A 26,321-nucleotide genomic window follows, 5' to 3' on the forward strand; every position below is an offset into this window, starting at 1 on the left:
TAGACGCTACTATCTATCTGTAATTTGATGGTGAACTGGATTCCAAAGACTTACTTCCCGGGAATTTGGGTCGTGTGGGAAGGTCGTTTTCGTTCCCCATCAGGAGTGAGCATAAAGGCTCATTTTGTGTCGTTGAAAGTTTTCTTTATTGTTTCCCCCTGTTCTTCATCTATCCCCTGGTCTAAGGTTCAACAATAAGTGGTTGAGATGGTTTTTACTGTGTGTCTAACAAGCTCACCTAAAATCTAGTGACATAAATAATTGTCAGCTATAACCGAGGTCTCTTGCCTCTTCTCCCCAGTGTCCGTTATAAAGGAACGGCATTTAAGCATACTCGTTTGCCCACGCACATAGGCACACGCTTATGCACTCTCTTAAAATTTCCCATAAAAACTCCACTTTTGAAATTATCCAGGATCTGCTTGAGTGGTTGGTTCAAAATTCCAGAGGCTCAAGAGGTTTATATCTTACCGACAGATCATGCTCACTCTTTGCGTTGCCCGGATATGGTATCCTAATGCTCTTCTCCTCCCTGGCCCCCAGCCCTGCCACAGCACCATCTGCATCGACATGCATTAACAGTTACATTAAGCCCCAACAATTTGCAGATGATTGCAGGGCAGTTCGCTGATGGAGAGGGCAAAATCTGAACATCTGACGTTACTCAAGAGAAAAGACAAATCAGTAGTGGTTGCTTGAGGACTTTTTTCTTTTTAAGCGTTTAAGTATGTTACAAATTATCTAAAAAGAAGTTGTAGTATATTTTAAATTTCTTAGATCTTCTCCCTCAGTCAATAGAAGGAGGAATTTTTTTTAATCTCTCAAGAAGAAACTTGCAAGGTTCTTTCATGCAATTTGGCAGCATCTAACAAAATTGAAAATGCAGGTACTCTTTAACCCAGTTATTCTACTTCTAGAAACTTATCCTAAAGATAAATTCCCACATAGGTACAAAGACTTAAATTAAAAGAATATTTTTTGAGCATTGCCATAGCAAAAGACTGAAAACAACGTAAATATCCATTAATAGGAGTCAGGTTAAATAAATGATGGCGTATCCACCACTGGCACACTATACATCTGTTAAAAAGAATAAGTAAGCTAGTTATATCTTCACTAATATGGATCTCTCTTTGCGCTATTGTGACATGTGAAAAACTATGATAGTGGCAGAACTATGTGCATGATATGATCCTGGAGTTTTTTTTCAATATAAGTATAGTTTAATACCTATATTTGCATAGGAAATTTCTGGAAGGATGCAAAAAAAACTGTTAACAGTCATTTTCTCTAGGGAGGAAACTAGAGGGAAAAGACTTGATGTAACAGACAATAGGCCACTCCACTTAACAGCAAAATTCACATTTTTTCACGTGCACATGAAACATTTACCAAAATAGACATATCCTGGGCCATAAATCATGAAGTCTCATTACATTTAAAAGGTTTCAAGGCATACAAAATGTGTTCTCTGAAAACAGTGGAATTAAATTAGAAATAAATAGCAAGAAGATTTTCGGAAAATTCTCAAATAGTCAGAAACAAAATAGCACACTTCTAAATAACCCATGTGTGATGGTTAATTTTCTGTGTCAACTGTCCAGGCTATGGGATGCCCAGACAACTGGTTAAACATTATTTCTGGGTGTGTCTGTGAGAGTGTCTCCGGAAAACACTAGTATTTGAATCAGTAGACTGAGTAAAGGAGATGGCCCCCACCAATGAGGGCAGGCATCATTTAAATCCAATGAGGGCTCATCTTATAGAACAAAAAGGCAGAGGAAGAGTGATCTCTCTGTCTCTTTTATTAAGCTGTGACATTCATCTTTTCCTGAGACATTGGGGCTTCTAGTTCTAAGCCTTTGGACTCCAAGACTTACATCAGTGGGGGCCCCTTTCTTATCCCCCACCCCTGGATCTCAGGCCTTCAGTCTCAGACTAGGAGTTACACCATTGGCTCCCCTTGTTCTCAGGTCTTTAGACTCAGACCAAATTATACCACCAGTTTTCCTGGTTCTCCAGCTTGCAAGTGGCAAATTGTGGGACTTTTTGGCCTCTGTAACTGCATGAGTCAGTTCCTATAATAACTCTCCATATATATAAGTATACACACACACACATACACACACATACACACACACACACACACACACACACACACATATGTTCTGTTTCTCTGGAGAACCCTGGCTAATACATCACAAGTCAAAGGAAAAATCAAAGGTAAATTTAAAAGTATTTTGAACCTAATGAAAATGAAAACACAGCATATCAAAATTTATGGAATGTCACTAACACAGTACTTAAAGGGAAATTTGTGGCACTAAATCCCTATATTAGAAAAGAAGAAAGGTTTTAAACCAAGCACCTTATCTTCCACCTTAAGAAACTAGAAAAAGAAAGGCAGACTACACCCAGAGTAAGTAGAGGACAGGAAATAACAAAGATCAGAATGGAAATCAATAAAATCTGAAAACAGAAAAACAATAGAGAAAATCATTGAAACCAAAACTTGGTTCTTTGAGAAGACCAATAAAGTTGATAATACTCTACACAAGCTGATATGGGGAAAAAAGAAAACATATAAATTACCAATAAAATGAGAGGTGACATCACTACAGACCCTACAGGTATTAGAAGGCTAACAATGCAATAGTCAACAACATAGATGAAATGAAGAAATTCCTTGTGGGACAAAAACTTTTGAAGCTTGTTCAAGAAGAAATAGGCCTATATCTACTAAATAAACTGAATTTTTTTTTGTTAAAAATGTTCCCATAAAGAAATTGCCAGACCTAAATGTCTTCACTGATTAATTCTACCAAACATTTAAGTAAGAAATATCAGTTCTGCATTAATTCTTCAGGAAAATTGAAGAGGCAGGGATACTTCCGAACTCATTCTATGAGGAACGCATTACCCTGATGCCAAAACTAGGCAAAGACATTAAAAGAAAACAACAGACCAATATTTCTCATAAACATAGATACAAAATTTCTAGACACAATGTTAGCAAATTAGCCCAACTGTATATTAAAGGATACTATATCATGACTAAGTGGGGTTTATCTTAATGATGCAAAGTTGGTTTAAAATTTGAAAATTAATGTAATTCACCATATTAAGTAACTCGAAAGAAAAAAAAGAGATTATCTCAACATATGCACAGAAAAACATTTGACAAAATCTATCATTTGTGTCTGATAAAAATTCCAAATTAGGGGTAGAAAGGAACTTCCTTTATCAGAAAAAGGCATGCAGTGGACTGAATTTTTATATCCCTCCCCCCACAATTTATGTGTTGAAGACCTAATCCCCAGTGTAATGGTATTTGGAGGTGGGGGTATTTGTGAAGTAATTAGGTCATAAGGGTGGAGTCCTCAAAGTGGGATTAGTGCCCTAATAAGAAGAGGTACAAGAGAGATGATATCTCTCTGTCTCCCCACCATGTGTGGAGACAGCAAAAAGACATCCATCTGAAAACAAGAAGAGGATTCTCACCAGGAACCAAACTGGCCAGAGCCTTGATCTTGAACTTTGCAGCCTCCAGAACTGTGAGAAATAAATCTCTATTGTTTAAGCCACCCAGTCTATGGTATTTTTTTTTTATAGCAGCCTAAACTGACTAAAATAGGACAGCTACAGAAAACCTACAGCTACCCCCCTAGGACCAGAAACAAGACAAGGATGTTGCGGCAGGTGGGCTCCTTAGTTGTGGCTTGTGGGTTCCTTAGTTTTGGCTCGCCGGCTCCTTAGTTGTGGCATGCAGAGTCTTAGTTGCGGCATGCGTGTGGGATCTAGTTCCTGGACCCGGGATCAAATCCAGGCCCCCTGCATTGGGAGCACAGTCTTATCCGCTGCACCACCAGGGAAGTCCCTACGTTTGACTTTTTAAGACACTGCTAAATTGTTTTCCAAAGTGGTTGTACCATTTCACATTCCCACCAGCAGTTAAGGGAGTTCCAGTTGCTCTGCAACCTTGCCAACCTTTGCTATATGGTCAATCTTTATAATTATATCCTTTCTAGGGGGTATGTAGTAGTATCTCACTGATGATTTAATTTGCATTTCTCTGATGACTAATACTCAGCATCGTAATCATGTGCTTTTTTTGCCATGCCTATATCTTCTTTGGTGAAATGTCTGTTCAAGTACTTTGCCCATTTCTTTATTGGGTCACTTGTTTTCTTATTATTGGTTTTGAGAGTTTTAAAAAATATATTCTGGATGGTTAATTTTATGTCAACTTGACTGGGCCAAGGGAGGCCCAGATAGCTAGTAAAACATTATTTCTGGGTGTGTCTGTGAGGGGTATCTCCAGAAGAGATTAGCATTTGAATCAGTAGGCTGAGTAGAGAAGAGCTGCCCTAACCGATGTGGGTGGGCATCCAATCTATTGAGGGCCCAAATAAAACAAAAAGGCATAGGAAGGGCAAATTCTCTCTTCTTGAGCTTGGACATTCATCTCCTGCCCTCAGATATTGGAACTCCCCGTTCTTGGGCCTTCTGACTCAGACCGAATTATAATATTGGCCTTTCTGGTTCTCCGGCTTGCGCAAGGCAGATTGTGGGATTTCTTGGCCTCCGCAGCCACATGAGTCAATTCTTATAATAAATCTCTATCTATATCATCTATATCTATCTGTCTATATCTACATCTATATCCTACTGCTTCTGTTTCCCTGGAGACCTCTAACTAATACAACTTACTTTATCATATATATGTTTTGCAATTATATTCTTCTGGACTGTGACTTGTCTTTTCATTCTCCTAATAGTGTCTTTTGAAGAGCAAAAGTTTTAAATTTTCATGAAGTCCAATTTATATCAAATATTTTTTCCTTTTGGGTCATGCTTTTAGTTTTATATATGAGAATCCTTTGCCTAACCCCAAAGCACAAAGATTTTCTCCTGTTTTCTTATATAAGTTTTATATTTAGGTCTATGCTCTATTTTGTGTTAATTTTTGCATGTCATGTGAGGTATGCACTGAAGTACAGTTTTTTCTGGATATAGATATCCAGTCATCTTAGCATCTTTTGTTGAGAAGACTATCCTTTATTGCTTTTGAATCTTTGTCAAAAACATTCATATACATGTGGTTTATTTCTGCACTCTCTATGCTGGTCCACGGATCTACTGATCTACTGGTCTAGTCTATCTTTATGTCAATACCATACTGTCTTGATTACTGCGGCTTTGTAATAAGTCTTAAAGTCAGGTAGTGTTAGTATTCTAATTTTGTTCTTCTGTATCAGAGTTGTTAAGGCTATTCTAGGTCCTTTGTGCTTCCATATGAAGTTCAGGATCAACTCGGCAGTTTCTACAAAGAAAAAAGCCTGGGATGTTGACAGAGGCTGTGTTTGATCAATTTGTAGAGAATTGGTATCTAACAATAGTAAGTCTTCTGACCTGTGAATGAGATACATCTCTTCATTTACTGACGTCTTCTTTAACCTCTCCAAGTAGTGTTTTGTAGTTTCAGGGGTACAAGTATTGCACATCTTTTGTCACATTTATCCCTAAATATTTCATATTTTTCGATGCTACTGTAAATGGCATTTAAAAATATTCTATTTCCTACTGCTTGTTGTTAGCATATAGAAATACACTTGGTCAACCAAATAAATATTTTTTTTAAAAAAAAAGGTCAAACGTAGACTTACCATATATCCTAGTAATCATGCTCTCGCATAAGAAGAAAGCTTATGTCTATACAAAGACTGATGAGTGACTGTTCATAAAAGCTTTATTTAGTCCAGCCAAAAACTAGAATCAACCCAAATGTCTATCCCCAGGTGAATAGGTGAACAAATGTTGATACATCCACACAATAGAATAGTACTCAGCAACACAAAGGAATGAACTATTGATATACATGACAACATGGATTGAATCTCAGAACAGTTATGCTGGCTGAAAGAAGCCAGACAAGTGTGTGTGTGCGTGTGTGCGTGTGTGTACACGCATACAGAGTGATGCCATTTGTTTAAAACTCTAAAAAATATAAACTAATTTATAGTGAAAGAAAGCAAATCCATGGTTGCCTGGGGGGGTAGCAGGAGGAAGAGACTATAAAGGAATTACAAGGAAACTCTTGGGTGCTGGATTTGTTCATTATCTTGATTGTGGTGATGGTTTCATAGGTGTGACCATATGTCAAAACTTACCAAACTGTGTGCTCTAAGTATGTGTGGTTTATTGTATGTCAATTATACCTCAACACAGTTGTTAAAGAAGTAAAAACATTAAAAAGGGAGAAATAAAAAGAGGGAAATGACTCCAAGAAAGATTCCTATAAATTGTTTTAGCATGTGTACCTCTGACTTTGGCCTTGAATTTTAACCCTTCATTCTCAAGAATGTATATGGTCAGAAAGGGCTGCTTTTTTTGGCACCCCTAATAAATTGACTCTACATAACACCTTATTGGGACATTTTGTAGGTAGCTGGTGTTTCCTCCTCTTTTTAATATTTGCCTGGATTTTAATGGGGCCAACAAGGGTTTTCTAAGCCTCCCTAGCCTTAGAACTACCTAGTGAATCAGGATAAACTTTATTTATGACTCTTAAGCATCTGTGAATTTATTTAGTGCCTGTTCCTCACCCTCCAAAAGAAAGTCTTTGCTAGTTTGATGTTTGGGAATCTCTAAGGCTGTATCCTAAAAATTTGGCGGAGTTGGAGACAGCCCAACAGTTCTGACAACTCAAAATCACATCTTTTCTTATTATGTCCTTAGTCTGCCAAGCAGTTTTATAAATATTAAACAAAAAAAATTCAGTCCCTTGGGTTTTGGAGGGAAATATTCCTTCCAGGGTAGGAAAAAAATTAGTCCATTGCCAAGCATTTTTATACAAAAGCATTTTCCCCCCGATGATCCAAGAACTGGCAATTATGGAAGGAGAGATGGAGTCCACAGGGTACATTTGGGAGCTAAAACGAGCAGCTGTAAGATGAGAGCGGGATGGAACGTCCTCTAAGGTTCCGTGCTGGTTTACGGTTCTGTCACTCTAGTGACAAGGGCAGGCCCAAATTTTACTTCTGCCTCTACCACTAATTTGTAGGGTAACAACAGGATTACGTCATCTCACTAAGCCTCAGTTCCCTTGTTAGTTAAATAAAGATGATAAAGTCTAATAAGATGTATTTAAAACTTCTGTGCTTAAAAAACAACACAACTTGGATGCTGGCTTTGGGAACTGAGTGCTGGGAACAAGTGCTGCCCATTTGTTCATTCAGGATTATTAGACAATTGCCCAAGGGCAGGACCCTGGCAGCTTCTCAGTACACTGTGTCCGGAAACACCACCTCGATGGGAAGCCACAGGTGCCCACCCTCGGCCCTGCACCTTCTCACTGATCCCCATGTGTATGTAGGTGTAGTCAAGCCAGAGCACAATTTAAATCATTTACTGACATCTCCTAATTGCCAGCCCTGTGCTGGACGCTTTTGCCTATATAACCTCAAGTTGACAAATTTCTTAACAAGTAAAGCTTAAATGACTGGCTTTTAGTAGAGAAAGTGGAGCAAGCCGCCTAGGGATAGGAACCTAGAGAATTCTCCCCACACACGCCCCATTCACCCCAAGGGAGGGATCTCTTAAAGGTAGAAAAATTTGATGCCCAGCTACATATATATGTATATATATATGTTATTTTCTTCCTCCTGTTTGTCTAGGGATTCTCGGGCTTTAGGATATATAGACAGTTGTAAACACAAAACTCCGTTCACTGGAATTGTAGCTCCCCAGCTGCCCCTGCCCTCACTTCTCTCAGATCCCTGCTCGGCTGTCCCCTTATCCATGAGGCCTCCCCTATGCATGGCACAGGGAGATCAGCTCGGTGCTTTGTGACCCCCTAGAGGGGTGGGATAGGGAGGGTGGGAGGGAGGCACAAGAGGGAGGGGATATGGGGATATAGGCATAACATGTAGCTGATTATTGTACAGCAGAAACTAACACAACATTGTAAAGCAGTTATACTCCAATAAAGATGTAAAAAACAAAAAAAATTAGTAACCTCCCAGCACTCCTGCACTCTTAGCCAATTCTCTGTAACATATGTCCCCACCTGGCGTATTATATAGTTACTTGTCTGTCTAATGTGTCTCTCCTCTCTCTAGAATTTAGGTGCTATGGAACCAGTGCCTGGAACCATACCTACTCAGTAAATCTTTGCTGGATGTATGAATGATTATGAATGGGCGGTTTGAGGCACTTTCAAGAGTAATTCTGATTCTACGTGATCTTTGCCTTCGCCGCTGCCTTGGGGACCTCCCACTTTGGAGTTAGATGGTTCTGGTGTAATAGTTCGTGAGAGGACACACTCAGCCAAGCCTCTGATATGTCTGCCCTTCCCTCTCCTACGCCAGGTGAATATAACACGCACAATGGACCTTCCACGCCAGCAAAAGAGGGAGACACAGACAGGCCGCACCGGGCCTCTGACGGGAAGCTCCGAGGCCGGTCTAAGCGGAGCAGTGACCCCTCCCCAGCAGGCGACAATGAGATTGAGGTAACTCAGAGGCTTCTGCCTGACTTGGTGAATGTCATCTCTACATGTGGCCGGAACAGGAGGCGTCGGGCAGAGTTCTGTCTGGGGGAGGATGGCCCTGTGTGTTCACAAAGAGCAGGAACAGAGCAAAGGGCCCTTGGTGAAAAGGAGGGAAGAATTCGGTTGGCCACACGGAAGCACCGTTGACTGGCCAGGCTAGGAAAAGTGACCCTAGAGATGGTAAAGATGGGTGATTCTCAAATGTGAGCCACAACAACATCCCCTGGGGGCCTGCGGAAACCCAGACGGCTGGGGCCACCCCCCAGAGTTTCCAATTCAGTAGATCTGGGGCAGGGCCTGAGAATTCACATTTCCAACAAATTCCTAGACAATGCTGAAGTGCATTGGGCAACACACTTTGAGAGCCTCCGGTAAAGATGACATTGGACAGTGGGCCTTCCCCACTGGGTTAGAGTGATCCTTAACCTTGGCTACATGGTACAATCACCTGGAATGCTTTTTAAAATTCAGATGCCCAGGCCCCCAGAGGCTGGCTCAAATAAGTTTGCATCATTTCTGTAATTCTGAGTTTCTCGGTGGTTCTCCATCGGGGCTGCACGTGAGAATCTCCTGGGGAATTTTGAGAAACCTTCATTCTCAAGCCCAGATCAATTATTTCAGATTCCCTGGGGGCGGGACCCAGGTGTCAGCATGTTTAAGCTCCCTAGGTGATTCCAATGCAGCCCAGACTGAGAGCTACTGGTCTAAGGGATGCGCCAAGCTTTATTATAATAAAGCAAGTGTGGAGTTATCGGTCAGGCAGTGACATTTTCCCAAGCAAACAAACAAAAAAGAACGGCATGCATCAAAGATGGGGAAGACCACTAGAAGGGACAGAGGCAAGATGGATGCCCCCAAAACAGACAGAAGCAACTGTTACCTATCAAGGGAGAAAAATGGGCACACGCACGAGTTCGTACTTGTTTGCAAAAGGCAGTCATTTTGCTGGCTTGAGTGTGCCATGGGCGTACATGGGTAGTGTTGGCAAAGCTTGAGTCACTGTCAAGATGTCCAAATGCAGCATCATCACATCCCTATTGATAATCCTGTACAAATTATGTAGCAGCTACAGAGTTCAGCTGGCGATCTCAGATAAGCTAAGAAATACCATTTTCATCATTTCCTTAAAATCAGTGTCGTTTTGACTCTGAGTCCCCACCCGCCAGGGTGGTAGGAAATTCCATTGCATTAATGGGGCCTTTCCCCTCCCAGAATTACATGAGAATCTCAGGGTTCAAGTGGTCTCAGAAAACAGAATCATAGCCTCTTTTGTCCATTGTGGCTTGGTGGCTGCTGCCTTTTTCTTTGTCAGTACCTGCAGTGGTCACTGAAAGTCCAGCTGTTCTCTGGGGTTTCCATGCCATATGTTGAGCATGGAAATCCTTGTTGAGAGTGAGAACATTGGCGTATTAGCTACCATCCTTTGGTTGCAAGCAACAGAAACCAATTCTGGTTACTTAAGCGACAAAGGATCTACCGGGAGGGAACGGCATGGAGAGGAAGTGATACAACCAAGGTTAGAAAGAACAGTAACAGAGACCACGCTGGGGAAGCTGGGGAACCTTCAGGGTGCCGGCCCCTTCTGGAGAGCGAGATATTTGAGATTCTAGCGCCATGTCACTTGATGTCCGATTCCAAGGAGGCAGCATCCCATCGGCCTGGCCTGGATCCTCATGCCCCTGATTGGGAGTCTCACCGAGATAGCACACAAAGGGAAAAGAAAATCGAGATGCTCCTTCTAAGAAGGAGATGGATGCTGGGGACCCCAACAACAAATGGCCAATACCAAGACGCTTGATATTTAGCCAGTATTCACTGGTAGGGCTGTACTAGCTAACCAGTGTCACTAGTAGGGCTGTGCTAGTCAGCCAGTATTCACTAAGAGAGCAGTAGCAGTTGTTTATGGCTGGTGTCTGTTCCGATCATCCTAGAAAGTGTTAAATATTTTGAACATCACACTTGTCCCCTACACTCGGTGTACACAGCCATCTCCTCTGTGAGCTCGACTGCCCTCGGGACCTGCCAGAGAGCAAGTATTCCCACTGCTTATGGGACTCTTCTCAGTCCAGAGGATTCTGTTCTTGCTTTTCCTCTAATTCTTAAAGCCACCACCTTCTAAAACCAAGGAGACTTGGCACAAACCCTTCAGGGAGATTAGGCCTTGGCACAAGGCTAGAAGAAAATGTACTCACTCTTGATCACGCTTGCTTTCTGCCTTCCCAGATGCCTGAGGATATTCTACCAGCTTGAAGTTGCAGAGCTATAGAAATCCTGGAGAGCAACACGTACTTTAATATTTTTTAAAAATGTATTCAATCACCTGACGTGGTTTCTGCTCTTGGTAGGGGACAGTGGGGGTGGAGAGACATTTTTCCATTAAGCTGAGAAGGGGGTGGGGGGGCATGGAAGGATTATGGGGTGATATTATGCTGGAAACATCTGCTTTTTGATTCCAGAGTAAGTACCACTGGGCAGGAACAGTTGAAAAGGTGTGAGCTGTGTTTCACCGCAGTGCTCAGTAACAGCACAGAGGTTTTGCATGGGTCACACCTCGTAAGTCTTTGGCACCGTTGCTAATGGCTGCAGCCCACGAGAGAGAAATTAGGTAGAGAAGTGGAAAGGAGGAAAATTCTGAGTATGTATTAGTTAAAATCCCTCGACTGCAGGTGCCAGAAACCAACTTGAGCTGGCTTAAGTGAAAAAGCAGAGTTTATTTTAAGGATACAGGGATTCTCTTAGAACCCAAGAGCCAAGGGTACAGCAAGTGTCAGCAAGATATTGGAACCAGAAGGTAGGAGGGGCAAGGAAACGCATTTACACCTTCTCTCCCTATGTTCCACAGTGTAGGTGCTAGAATCCCCAAGCGGTAGTGTCTTTTCAGTGGGCATGACTCTCCTCCAGGCCCCTCACTCTACTTCTGACTAAAACCAAGTCCTGCAGAAGTGTTGGGTCGTGTTTCCATCTCTCACCCCTCTGTTCCTCTCTCTCTGCAAACTGGGCTTCCCTGTCCTTCAGATCACATTGCTACCAACAGCCACCCAAAGACAATGAATTTCTTTCCAGGTCTCAATTTTGAGTTCCCAAGGAAAGGCCTCTGACCCAGCTGGGGTTAGGGGCTCACCCCTGGCCCAAACCCTGGTGGGCTAAAGAGTTAGGGTCACGAGCAGAGTGTCCACCGGGAACAGTATACCCACTGAGAATCTAACACAGAGAGATAGAATGGGGGACTGGGGGGAAGAGGGACAGACCCTCTTCAGAGAGGATACAGTCAGTAAATTAAGGAGTCTGCATTAAATTTGAAATTACTTGATTTTTTAAAGAGTTCTCTTACCAAAATTTCTAAGTTTAACTGATCCAGCCTAGTTAGTTCAGATGAATTAGGACTTAGCGTATTTAAACCCCAGAAGCTCTCTTCAAAAACAGTGGTTTTCAAACTTTTTTTTGTACCATGACCCATAATAAGAACAGTACTTATCATCATGACCCAGCATGTACATGCACATAACTGTAAAAGGTCAAAAAATGCACAAAATAATATTCACTAAAAATTGTTTCTGAATGAATAAGTAAAAACTTATGGCTGTCTCATTATCTTAAATGAATCATTTCCATGTAAAAATGGACTTTGGCAAGGAGTTGGGCCAGTGGCGTGAATTGGGAGATGCCAAGATGGACACATGAGGCAAAAAAAAAAAATAATTCACAAAATAATATTCAAGTCTACTAATTGTTTTGAAAACCTGTATTAATTGACCTTTTTCCTTCTAGATACTACCTTTCTCTTTACTTTTAAAGGCATTACAAATGTGTAAATACAACCACTGACCCCCCCAAAGAGTTTTCCAAGGTGGTCCATTCAAGATGGTAGACCGAGTAGGTGCCTTTGTTGCCCCCAGCACCAGCTACATAAATGATCACGCAGGCCTTTTGTTTTTAGAAATAATGATCACCAGAAAAAATTATGAAAACCAGCATATAAAAAATTGAGGCCAAGATAAATGAATAGGATAAACTATGAGAGGTAATTTAAGAAACAGAAAAGATCTTAGAAAAATTCTGCTTGGTTTTCTTATAAAGATTCAAGGAGGTCTTGTATCCACAAAAAAAGAAGTGCAGGCTATTGGGAAAGGAACACTCAGAGACAAAGTAAAAGCTACTGTACATTTTTAAATGATAGTGAGAATCAAAAGTTTCATAGAAGGGTGGGCTTCCCTGATGGTGCAGTGGTTGAGAATCTGCCTGCCAGTGCAGGGGACACGGGTTCGAGCCCTGGTCTGGGAAGATCCCACATGCCGTGGAGCAACTGGGCCCGTGAGCCACAACTACTGAGCCTGTGCATCTGGAGCTTGTGCTCCACAACAAGAGAGGCCGCGTCAGTGAGAGGCCCGCGCACCGCGATGAAGAGTGGCCCCCGCTCGCCGCAACTAGAGAAAGCCCTTGCACAGAAACGAAGACCGAACACAGCCAAAAATAAATAAATAAAAATTTTTTTAAAAAAGTTTCATAGAAGGGTTGGAAGAGAAAGTTAAAGAAATCTCTGAGAACATAGATCAGAAAGACCAAATTACAGAACACTGTTTTTAAAAGATAAGTAATATCAATCCGAAAGATCTAATTTGTCTATTGGGAATTCCAGAAAGATGTAACAATGGGAAAGATTGGAGGACATTATTTAAAGAAATAGGCTTGAGAAATGTTTGAGTGCTGAACAGTATGAATGAAAAAAGACAACACCTAGATATATCCTCATGGGATTTGAGGATGCCAAGTATAAAGAAAAGAGCCTAAAAAATCCAAAGAGAAAAAAAGCAAAACCTGTAAAGAACTGAGGATCATGCGAAACATCAGACTTCTCATTAATCACGCTTGACACAAGATAGATTCTTTCAAAGATCTAGAGGGCATTATTTTCCAATTGGAATTCTGCACCCAGAGGAACCTTAGAGCGAAATAAAGACATGATCAGATTAGCAAAAATGCAGGAAGGTTACTTTCCATGCTCCTTTCAGAAGAAGCAACTTAAGGATGTACTCAAGCAAAACAAGGAAGAAAACCAAGAAAGAGACTTGGGATCCAGAAAACAGTGGATCTGACCCAGAAACGCAGTAAAGGGAAGTCTCAGGATGCTAGCTATGTAACAAGCCTGAAGATGATCCAGTCCACATTGGAACATTCTGTCACAGAGGAAGAACATCTTTGATACAGAGGATGTAGCTGAATTTGCAATTCTACTGAAGGCATGTTATTGGAAACAAGAAAAGAATTAAAGCAATTAATAAGCTCCAGCAAAAACAGAAAGTTATTCCAGACAGGCGTGATTCCTATGAACAAACTGAGATATGGCACGATTTTAATCAGGATGGAGTATAAGAAAGGAGAATACACATGACCTTGGTGGTAGGAACAGTCTCCTTAAAGTGGCTCTGGAGTTATGACATTAGATACATAGGGAAGGAAGTGAAATCCTAGCACATTACTTTGCTCTGCAGTGAACAGTAATCACAAGATGTACATAAATGCTCTATACTGGTCACCAACTTTTAAAATCAACATATAGACAGAGCACAGAAGTCTTAAGTACAATTATAAAACCCAATGCACAAACCAGCTTATCCACATTGACAATGCAAAAGTGAGGCTAAAGCTCAGCTCTTCAAGAGGCGAGGAAGTAGTGGGAACAGGTAGGGACACCAATGTCCATATTTTCCATATTGGGTTTGCTGTTTTAGCCAAGAGAAAATACCCAGTGCTGATGGGAATTGGAAATAGAGGGGTTCGCATATGTGAAAACTATAAAATTCTGGAGAAATGGGGGAGATTTACCATGAGCTAAACCCTCATCTTTCCCATTGCCCAGTCAAAAGATATTGTTTAAAGTTGGCAAATCAATAAGTAAAGGTATGTTATTTAGAGTTATAAAGGTAATCAGCAGAATTGCTAAAAACAGAAATGTTTAGAAGTAGCTGGGCTTACGGTGAGCAGTGTACGTACAATGGTAGTATTTCATTTTGTCAAATGAGTTCTACGATTTTTATTGCTTTTGGACTGAACTCCTCTTTTGAGCTTTTATGTGAAAGGCAAGAACAGGCGTCTTGGTTCTGGCATCTGTGGGTTGATAGGAACCCAAAAACTTGGCCATCAGAATATATTTTACACAACTGAGGTTGAATGGGGACTCGAGGATACATGCGTGAGTCACATGTTTTATAACTTAAAGATAATGTTTTTCAAGACATATTTTTCCTCCCAGGGAATTAATTTCTGCAGACATTAAGTCAAATGCAAGCAAGTGCATTTGTCTCCATTCTCTCCCTCTTTTTCATCACAGCGTGTGTTCGTGTGGGACTTGGATGAGACAATAATTATTTTTCACTCCTTACTCACGGGGACTTTTGCGTCCAGATACGGGAAGGTAAGAATCCATTTTGCCTCTTTTTTTTTTTTTTTTTTTTCCTCAACGTGACAGTCTGTCCAGCTGGTTTGCCTTGGGAATTACGAGGGCAGTTCATAGGACGGCTTCTCCAACAAGCTGCCCCTTTGCGTCAGCCGGGCTTTGGAAGGCCTATGGAATTTTCCCTTGACATGTGAAATTTTAATTAGCTTCTCCCATTGTCTCCCATGCCTTTTCTTCCAACACATGAAACATTCAACATCCACTTGATAGGATATAAGCTTGTAGTCTTCGGCTGTCTCCCTCCTCCTAAGAGGGCTAAGAGATGCTTCAGCCAAACCCAGTAATCCTAGCTGAAAAACGAGGTAAAGTACTTTTCTTCTTCCCTGTTGTTTATTCTAGTGTCTCCGGCAGATGAATTTAATTTTCCTTCCATTTTTCTGAGACAAGGGGGAGGCATTTTGTCAGCTCCAGCATGGATCTTAGCAACAGCTTTGCAAATGTATCACCGACAAATTATGTCGGGGAACCATCCAGTTAGAGTTCCGGGCAGATGCTGTCGGTTGACCGGTGGTCCATGCAAGAAATGTCAAAATGCCCTTAAAAATGCAAAAATGAACCCGACCACTGAAACCCAAACCCTGCCGATCCCATGGGCTTTGTATCAAACCACATGCGGATGCTCCAGACGTCTGCCGTGTCTCTTCAAGGAGACAGGTAGAGGTGGCAGGGCGCGGCTTTAGGGGACGGATGCACCGTCAGCTCATCCGAGGTAAGCGACCTATTGGCAGCTGCTTCCACACACGAGTGGGAACCATGAGACACACCAGCGCCTGGAAAATATTTCTGTTTCTGTTTAGAGCCCGGGAATATGATTTGACATCACCTCATGGCTTTTCCAGCTGCTCGTGTTTTTTATGAGGGTTATAACAAGCTGGATGTGTAATTAGCAAGATAGATTTATCGTCTGCCGTTACGTTGTAAAGAATATAAAAATGGTGTTGGTGGTGCAGAAATCTCTTGCCGAGGAGGAATGCCGTTAATATGTCTAGCAGTGCCTGCGGGAAATCCGGCATGCGTTTTTGGAGTGTGCACAGCTTAGGTAAAGGATGGCAGAGTCCAGAGCTGCTGAAAGCACCAGAGCAGACTTGGCAGCTAGTGCAAAAAAGCAGCGCTTTCCCAAAGGGGCTGCAGTAGTGAGTTGCCCACCCAGGCTGGGTGTTCTATGGTTTTTAACCGCCCCAATAAAGCCACCGGCCCCCCAAGAACCATTCCTTCACTCTTCTTACCCTTTGAGAAGTTCCACGGCTTCGTGCAACAATTCAGTTCCCACGGATTGCGTAGGGCTTTGTAATCCAGGCTAAGATTTTTGTGTCTGTGTCTCACTACCACTCTTTAAACCAAGTTACAGGCTCGTTCAAGACAGGGACAAAGCCCAGAGCTCTGTTCTGGGCCCCATGGCACCTGGTCCATGTCACTTATCACCAGCCAGCTCTCTCCAATCCCATCACCTAATCCCAGCCACCTTCCCCTCCAGCTGTCTGGTCTCCACTCTTGCCCTTTCCAGCCCCCTACAGAGGGGTCATCCTAAAATACAAGCCTGGTCTGTCTTCTACGGAAAAATCGTCAGTGGCTTCCCCGTTGACAAACCCTAAGCCCAGCCTCCAAGGCCCTTCATGAGCTGGCTCCTGCCCTACTCTCCAGCCCTGTTTTCTCTTACTTGTCCTGAGTTGCTTTTTGTCCTTGGAACCTGCCACCATCTCTCCCATCTCTTCCGAGTTTTTCCCAGAAGCAGAGCCTGAGACCAGGAGTGAGTGCTGGTAGTTTAGTTGGGCGGTGATCCCAGGAAGCACGAGGTACAGAGTGGGGAGGTGAGGCAGGGAAGGGAAGGCAGCCGGTACAGGGTACGTAGATAGCTATGGCTGCAGGCACCTGTGACTCAGAACCACCAGGGACCTCTGGGCTACTCTGGAACACACCTCAGAATTGACTCCCCCAAGGAGCAAGGGTGCTGGGATATTTATCTACACATTCCCTTCCATCGTGGGTTGAGGGCTTTTTCTGGGGGGGTTATTTCCCTGTCCTGGCCTGTCCCATGAAAACCCTAGGGCAGGGAATCACAGGTCCTAACAGGAGGAAGCCTCTGCATGTTGAGAGGACACAGAAGAGGGGCACACTGGAAGCTTCTGCTATAATCTAGAATGTTCTAGAAAGTTCAGGTATTAGGTTAAATCATACTTATCTTTCAGTTCCCATTTCCAAGGTAGCTTCCTCCAAGAGGACTTTCCTAACCACTCCCACCCCCATTTAAATTGCATCTCTCCCCATAACTCTATTTTTCATTTATATTATAACTATGCACTTACTTTCTGTCTCCTTCTAAGCTATATGTGCCCTAAGGACAGAGACCACGAACATTTTTTATCAACCCAACTAAGCACAGTGCATGGACCAGATTGCTCAACACATATTTGTTGGGAAAATGAATCAGGATGACCCTCTAGAATGAAAGCAACATGACGACAGGCACTTTTTTTTTTCCATTTTGTTCATTGCTTTGTCCCCAGAGCATAGAACAGTGCCCCCCACCTAGTAGGCATTGAATAAATATTTGGTGAATGAAGGTAGGTAGGGTAGAAAATAGTATCAAAACAAAAAATTCCTGACTAGGGGCCACCTGCCAAATTCTGCCTGCAGACATTTGTGTTTGGCCCCTAGAGTGTTTGAAAAAATGTGAATTTGTCGCCAACATTTAAAAAATCAGGAGATTGCACAGACCAAAACAATTGGCGATTTCCAAGTCTTCTTGAAAAATTAGAAAACCTAGCAATCCTGCATTCCCATGTGGCAGCAATCAGCAGGGGCTGAGTAGCAGCTGCCCAGTTAGCGGGGGTGTACACTCTCCAGCCCCTCCACAGCCCCACCTGGCCTGTTTAGGGGACCCTCCTCACCCCATTGGCCTCTGAGTTTCAACATCCATCCTAGAATTACAGAACCACTGAAGGTCAGAGCTGGAAGGACCTGGGAGACCATCACATCAATTAGTCTCCATGGTACAGTAGGAGAAACTGAGGCCCAGAGAGAGTGAGGTCATCCAGGAGATAACGAGAGGTAGACCTCAGGTGCATTTGCCTCTCTGGGTGTTCCCAGGATGTCCAGGGAGAGCTAAGGTGAGATGCTCTTGGAGCCCCCAGGTCTCCAGTGCCATCATTATTCCTCTTCTAGAATTTTCTACTTCTCCAGCTCTTTTAAGTGAGGAATGAGGTTGGTTGGTTGGTTGGTTTTCCTAAATCGAGCCACCCTAAGAGAGACCCAAACTAACCATGGCTTAACCAAGATAGAAGTTTATTCCTCTCACCCTGTAGTCCAGGCATAAGCAGTTCAGGCTGGTAAGGCTGCTACCCAGTACCGGGGATGGAGACCCCCTTCCATCTTGTTCTTTACCATTCCTGGAGCATTGCCCTCGTTGGCAAGATGAAACGTAGCTCACCCCCATGTCTGCATTCTGGCCAGTAAGAAGGGGAAGCAGGAAAAAGAGAGTCCACCTCTCTCTTTTTCATTTTTATTTTTTTTCCCTCTCTTTGGAGGGCCAGATCCAGAAGTTGCACAGATGGTTTCTGCTCACGTGCCATTGGCTGGAATGTGATCACATGGCTACCTTTGGCTGCAAAGGAGTCTGGGAAATGTAGTCTAGTCATGTGCTCTATTAAAATTCAGGGATTCTATTATTCTGAGAGGGAGAAAGGAAGAAGGGATATTAGAGGACAGCTAGCATTTTCTAGCACAAAGTACCATTAGTAAGAGGAAGAACAATGAAAGAGAAAATTATTGAGGAAAAATAAACTTCGTTCTGTTCAAGACACCTAGAGGACAACTGTATTTGTGGGTCTGAAGCTCCAGAGAGAGGTCTGGGCTACAGCTATAAACTTGGAAGACAGAGGAGAGGAGAGGACGTAGAGGAGTGTGAGCCCCATTCTACAGACAGAATAACTGAGACACAGGGAGGTTATGTAGTCAGGTTCATAATGGAACTTAAATTCATGGCCTTGACTTTTGGCCCACATCTCTTTCTCTTTGTGCTCTTCCAATAGCTGCAGCCACATGGAACCCATTATTAATAGCTGGTATCAAGTGGGACTCTCAGCTTGAAGCACAGAGTGTTTAAGCTACAAAGGGAATTTATTAGATGACAGTAATTGGAAAAACCCAGAGGTAATGGGATTCAGCCTGGGCCGGATCCAGAAGCTCAAGCAGTGTTCTTAGGGCTTTTGGTCTTTCTTCATCCCTCAGCTGACTTTTTCCATGTGGCAACTCCTTCTCTGGCAACTCCTTCTCAGAAATCCCAACTGAAAAAGAAGGCCTACTTCCCAAATTCCAGCACAGCTCCCAGGCTTGAACCTCATTGGCTCAAACTGGGTCAAATGCCCATCCATACATCAAACTCTGTGGCTCTGTGTAGCCAGCCTAGATCAAGAGCCTGGCATGGAGGGAGCAGAGGAGCAGGTCAGCTCCATCCCAACCAGATGGATGGAGCTGGGGAGGGATGGTACCCCAGAGAAAACTGAAGTGCTCTTTCCAGAAGATGGTGAGGATCCTGGAGTGAGGAGTGTGTCCAAAGTGGGCTCTGAAGGTCATGACCCTCTGTACATCTACACCAAGGACTCTCTGCTCATGGCCATTGTGTAAAGCACTGTACGGGAAGCAGAAATCGTATCAGTTGTGGTCCCAGCCGAAGGAGCGACTCACTGTTTACTTAGGGAAATAAGACCAACAGAGCGAAAATGATTAAGAAGTGATTCAAAAACAGACTGTTTGACTCTTAAAACAGAAACTGGGCCCTTTTCCTCTTCCCAGTCAGGGCATGTGCTGCTCAAGGCTGTCATCTCTCCGCTTCCTTTCCATCTCTTCCTACCCAGTGCTCAAAACCAGAGCATCCCTTTGGTAGCTGTACCTCCCCACATCTTGTGGATCCATTAGAGGTTCCCTGGAGAGCCAGAGACGCCAGTGATTGCCGGCCGCCTCTTTCCTAACCTCTCCTCCCACCCCGCCTCCCTGCAGTCCCTGAACTCTGTTTTTTCCAGCTGGGATTAGACAAAAGGCTCCTGGTGGTCAGGAGCCTTTGCCTATGGCCAGGAAGGGCTCATAAGGGGAACTGATCAGCAGTCTTCCTGGGTTCACAGTGGGTCAGCCCTGACTCCTCCTTTAGTGCCCTGCCTTCCAGGCAGCTCAGTACCAATTGGAAGCTCAACTCAAGGCCCGGTTGTGTGTGTGTGTGTGTGTGTGTGTGTGTGTGTGTGTGTGTGTGTGTGTGTTTTAGTAACAGCTTTATTGAGAAATAACCCACATACCATAAATCTACCATTTCACTGTGTACAATTCATTAGTTTTTCGTGTATTCAGAGTTGTGCAACCATCACCAGCATCTAATTTTAGAACATTTTCATCACCCCAGAAAGAAACCCCATACCCATTAGTAATCATTCCCCATTTCCTCCAGCACCGCCCACCCCAGCCCCTGGCAACCACTAATCTACTTCCCGTCTCTCTAGATTTGCCTCTTCTGGACATTTCTTACAAATGGAATCACACAATATGTGGTCTTTTGTGACTGGCTTCTTTCACTTAGTATAATGTTTTTGAAATTCATCTATGTTATAGCATGTACCAATACTTCATTTTTATTGTTGCATAATTTTACAGTGTGTGAATATGCTACATTTTGCCTATCCATTCATCGGTTGATGGACAGTTGGGTTTTCAGCTTTTATGAATAAAGCTGCTGTGAACACTTATGTACAAGGTTTGCATAGACGTATGTTTCCAGTTCACTAGGGTATATGCCTAGGATTGGAATCGCTGGGTTATATGGCAACTCTATGTTTCACCTTTTGAGAAATTGCCGGACTCTTTTCCAGAGTAGTTGCACCATTTTGCATTCCCATAAACAAAGGATAAGGGTTCCAGTTTCTCCACATCCTCACCAACACTTGTTATCATCTGTCTTTTTGGTTATAGTCCTCTTAGTGGATGTGAAGTGATGTCTTGTGGTTTTGGTTTACATTCCTCTGACTAATTATGTTGACAAATGACTAATGATATTTCCACGTACTTATTGGCCATTTGTAGTATCTTCTTTAGAGAAATACCTATTAAATCGTTTATTGGTTTTTTTAATAGAAGTATAGTTGATTTACAATATTGTGTTATTTTCTGGTGTACAGCAAAGTGATTCAGTTATATATATATATATATATATGTATGTATGTATACATATATATAATTTTTCATTTTTTTCCATTAGTTTATTACAAGATATTGAATACAGTTCCCTATGCTATATAGTAGGACCTTGTTGTTTATCTATTTTGTATATTGTAGTTTGTATCTGCTAATCCCAAACTCCTAATTTATCCCAAAGGGGAAAGGTGCTAATCCCACCTTTCCCCTTTGGTAATCATAAGTTTGTTTTCTATGTCTGAGAGTCTGTTCCTGTTTTGTAAATAAGTTCATTTGTATTTTAGATTCCACATATAAGTGATATCAGATGATATTTATCTTTTCTCTGTCTGCCTTACTTCACTTAGTATGATAATTTCTAAGTCCATCCATGTTGCTGCAAATGACATTATTTCACTCATTTTTATGGCTGAGTAGTATTCCGTTGTGTGTGTGTGCATACACATTCTATATCTTCTTTATCTTTTCACCTGTCGATGGACCCTTTGCCTGTTTTTAATTGGTTTATTTGTCTTTTATTTTTGAGTTGTAAGAGTTCTTTATATATTCTGGGTAACAGTCCATTATCGGATATGTGATTTGCAAATATTTTCTCCCATTCTGTGAGTGGTCTTTTCCCCTTATTGATGATGTCCTTTGAAGTATATGAAGTATTGCAGGGTGAAAGGGGTTGAAATTAAATTTTTTAAAAGGTGGCCAGGGAAGGAGCCCTCATGGGGAAGCTGAATTTTGAATAAAGACTTAAAAGGAAGTGGAGGGGGCTTCCCTGGTGGCGCAGTGGTTGAGAGTCCACCTGCCGATGCAGGGGACACAGGTTCGTGCCCCGGTCCGGGAAGATCCCACATGCCACGGAGCGGCTGGGCCCGTGAGCCATGGCCGCTGAGCGTGTGCATCCGGAGCCTGAGCTCCGCAACGGGAGAGGCCACAACAGTGAGAAGCCCGCATACCAAAAAAAATAAAAATAAAAAAATAATGGCAAAAAATTAAAACAACTTAACATTCAACAAAAATGGGAATTGTTCATAACAATTGTAGAAGCACATAGAGTAGAAAACTATAAACTGTTATTGAAACAGTGAGACATAACTAGTTTTAAAAAAAAAAGGAAAAAAAGGAAGTGGAGGAACAGATATCTAGTAGAAGAGCAAGAGGGAACAGCAAGTGGAAAGGCCCTGAGGCAGAAGTTTGATGGATTTGAGGGACAACAAAGATGCTAGCATGGTTGGAGCACAAGTCAAGTAGAACTCAACTAGCTTTTACTCTGAAGTGGGAGCCATGAGGTTTGTTGTTTATATTTCTAAAGAATCCCTCTTGCTGCTCCCCAGGAAAGGAAGCTATTGGGTGGCAAGGCTGGAAGCAGGGAGACCTGTGAGGGGGCTACTGCAACAGTCCAGTCCTATAATGGTTTTTTGGACCAGGGGGGATGAGATGAGGAAGATGAGAAGTGCAGCAGCCTGGATATATTTTGAAGGCAGAACCAACCGCAGATAAAGAATGAAAAGTGATTCCTTATTCTCGCTCCCTGGGCTCCAGAGATGTCTTCCTTAATTTCTGTCCATGGTCTCCCTCTGAAGGGACCTGATCTCTTCTCCCTCTATTGCCAACTAACAAATTCCTCTTGAAAAAATTCTCCCCTTTTTTTTGGTGCATTCACTATATACCAAGTACTCCACTGTGAACGGTTTTTTTTTGTTTTTTTTTTTGAGTTGCACCTCAAGTGCCAACGTTGAGTTATTCACATTGTTTGTCCACGCAGGCCTCTTTCTTGTATCACGTGGGTACAAACGTATGTTTCTTTGTAGACCCATTTGGACTCTTCCTCCTCCCCTCCCCATAATTGATTGTGTAGCTTTTTGTTTACTTTCCTGTAAAATACGTATTCTTGTGTGCATTTATGTCTTCTGTCTGTAAATGAAATTTAAATACCCCTTGTTTCTCACTTTTCTCCCTCTGCACTGTGGCCCTAGGTCCTTCCACGTTGCCCTATGTCCAGCTCCATTGCTCTAACTCAGTGGTCCTCAACTGGAGGTGATTTTGCTTCCCAAGCAACATTTGGCAACATCAAGCATTTTTGGTTGTCATGACTTGGAGTTTGCTCCTAGCATCTAGTGAATAGAGGCCAGCGATACCGCTAAACATCCTGTAATGCACAGGACAGTCCCCACAACAGAGAATTATCTAGCTCCAAGTGTCCATAGTGCTGTGGGTGAGAAACCCTATATCCACCTGCTGCTCTGAATCCCAGGGTCCCATGTCTTCCTTATGCCCCCTTCCTCCAGGGAGGACACCCAAGCTCCCCCCAGCTCCCCACCAGCACAGACAATGCTGTGACGAGCATCCTTTATGAACTGCTCTGAGCTTTATACCACAAACCTATAGGGTATGACTGCTCCTATTATACCCATCTCTGGAAAACTGAGGCTCAGAGAGGTAGCGTAATTCAGCCAAGGTCACCTACCTTGAAAGAGATGAAAGCCAGGAGGTGGCCCACTGCTCTTAACCGTGTATCTGAACTGCATCCCCAGTGATCCATGTGAATGTCCTCAGGGTGAAAATTAAAAGCCATTGGCGTGAACTCTTCTGCTTGACTGAGCTCCAAGAGCACACAGACTGATGTCTTCATAGCTTCATGTGCCTGGCACATCCACTTGGTAAATATTTGTTGAATAAATAAATAGCTCGTGGGTAGGGAGTTTTCAGCCTGTGTGGTTACAAGCACTGCAGAAATGAGATTCCAAGGTGCCTGCCCTGCAGGGAACAAATAATCACACACGTGACAAGATAGGGGCCTGTCCGCGTCTCTCCGGGGCCAAGATGCTGGGTGCCAGCCTGGCCTGACCTAACCCAGAGCTGGGCCCACAGCAGGAGCTCAGCAGAGGCTGTGGAGTGTTGAGCAAGTAGCTCCTCCAGGCAGGCTTGGAGTCAGAGGCCCTTTGGCCGGTGGGGGACCTGCGATGGAGCCAGGTGATCCTTGATGCCTACCCGAGCAGGATCCAATCCAGGGTTTCCCTCTAGGTCACCCCTTTAAAAGGGCCAGGCTCTGCTCAATCTGAAAAAGTAAGGGGTTTCAAACTGGCAAGGCCAACTCTGGCTTGAAGACAGGCTGATCCCCTGGCATGTCCTTAAGTTCCGAATTCATTGCCAATATTTTAAAATCTAGGTATTTTACCTAAATACCTGGATATCTCACTTCTCTTGGAAAATAGGAAGATCTGGCAACAACAGGCCTGAGTTTTCAAAGAGTGGAGACCCTTTGACAGGACATGCTCCCTGGGGCTCACCTCTGCCCCCCTCACTCCCTGGAGTCACACATCCTCCCTGGGCTGTGGGTTATGGATCCGTGGTGCCTCCTTCACCGCCGCACCCCGCCCCCCGCCAGTGGCATTTACATTTGTGACCTGCTAATGCCAGGCTGTGCCCAGCATAGGTGGGATATGTGGGGCGGAGGTTACCGGTCCCCATGCCCTCCGGGTCCTCCGCGTAGACTGCGGGACACAGGCATCCCTGGTTCCCTCCACCCAGCTTCCAAGCTTTGTCAGGTGGTTCAAAAACCGTACCATACTCCCCACAAAGCACAGGCTAACTTACTTCCTAAAGATCATCTGTCTTGGGGATCCATTATCAAGGCTGGGAATTCTGCTCACTAAATGTGGTTTAAATCCTATCACTTCCCCACCTCCAACAAATAAAAGAGAAGCCATACTATTATCCAGCGCCCCTTCCTGAGGAAGGTCTCTCCAGCCTTCCAACTAGATCGAAACGCCCTGTCACGATGACTCATGGAGGGCTTGCCATAATACACTTGCAAGTATTCATTTCTTGATGTGATTATTTGATGATAGGATAACATCGTCATTATCATCGTTAAATGGCTGGGACTGAACTTCCATTGGAGCAGATGCTGTTAATGCCTCACCTTTATCCCTGCAGCCCTCCCCATTCCCACAGACATGATGGTTTCCTCTGCAAGTACCTGTGACAATCTGGGGTGCAGTCTCCCAGGTGTCCGCAGAGGGAGAGAGCCCGCAGCAGCAGCCTGCTCATTGACCTGCCCCTGTTTATTTCCTTCCCTTCCCCCCTCACTTCCATACTCGGTCACCAGTGCTTCCTGGGGTCACCTTCCCAGATAAACTGCTTGCACCTGAATCCCAGGCTCAGGGTCTGCATCACAGGGGAGACCCAAACTAAGGCATTAAGGATGCCTGAATGTTCAGACATCCTCACGATGGGTTCTTATAGGAACTGAAACTCCACATTGCCAGATCCCTGTGGTAATGTAACCCTCCCGGTCCCTCGAAGTGTGGTTCAGGGACAGGCATCATCAGGGAGCTGTTAGAAATGCAGAGTCGGGACTTCCCTGGTGATCCAGTGGTAAAGAATCCACCTTTCAATGCAAGGGACGCAGGTTCGATCCCTGGTCGGGGAACTAAGATCCCACGTGCCACGGGGCAACTAAGCCTGTGCGCCACAACTACTGAGCTCGTGTGCCGCAACTACAGAGCCCACGTGCCCTGGAGCCCACGCGCCACAACAAAAGATCCTGCGTGCCTCAATGACCCGACGCAGACGGAAAAAGAAAAAATGCAGGGTCTCGGGTCCCAGCCCAGATATACTGAACCAGAATGGACATTTAAACTCAGCACCTTCACACATTAGTCTGTGAGGCAAGATGTAAGCCATGAATTCACCTGGTGACGACTCTTCTCGTGGATCCTGCCAGCCTCTTTGTGTATCTAGAAGAGACTGGGCAGAGAGAGCCTGGCTAGATTTTGGCGCTACACGTCTCCCCCTGGGGCTCCCCTGCCCTCTCCGACCAGCCACAGTCCTCCCCCATCCCTCAGCGGGTGTAATTACGTGATTCCGGCTCAGATTCCGGAATCCAATACCCAGCACAGTGCCATCAGGATTCAATCAGATCCAGTTGGCGAGACGCAGCTTGGCCTGTCCGTTACTGCTTTACAAACTGAGAAGAAATAAAATCCCTGGTTTTATGACCCAGCAGTTAAAAACTATTTGTAGGAGTTGCTAAGGTTCAAATCAAAAGTGCCCTCCCTGGAGGACGATTAGTTAATTCAGAGGACCACAGATCCTTTGCTTTCTTTTTCCCCCTTCTACCTTGAGATGTGACTCTAATTCATTTCT

General features: G+C 43.6%; 1 protein-coding gene across 3 annotated transcripts in view; it reads left to right on the forward strand.

Annotated features, from left to right (window-relative positions):
- The window catches only part of EYA2 (EYA transcriptional coactivator and phosphatase 2), a 174,535-nt gene that overhangs the window by 86,319 nt on the left and 61,895 nt on the right, over positions 1 to 26,321 (forward strand). For 2 of the 3 annotated variants that reach the window (XM_065892972.1, XM_065892974.1), the window contains exons 7-8: positions 8,370 to 8,512; positions 14,880 to 14,963. In XM_065892972.1, coding sequence (XP_065749044.1) covers positions 8,370 to 8,512; positions 14,880 to 14,963 — 227 coding nt within the window. Of the gene's footprint in view, positions 1 to 2,606; positions 2,631 to 8,369; positions 8,513 to 14,879; positions 14,964 to 26,321 lie in introns of all 3 variants that reach the window. The other variant, XM_065892973.1, reaches the window with a different exon arrangement.

The sequence above is a fragment of the Phocoena phocoena genome, chromosome 15 (genome assembly GCF_963924675.1).
Source record: "Phocoena phocoena chromosome 15, mPhoPho1.1, whole genome shotgun sequence".
Taxonomy (NCBI): Eukaryota; Metazoa; Chordata; class Mammalia; order Artiodactyla; family Phocoenidae; genus Phocoena; species Phocoena phocoena.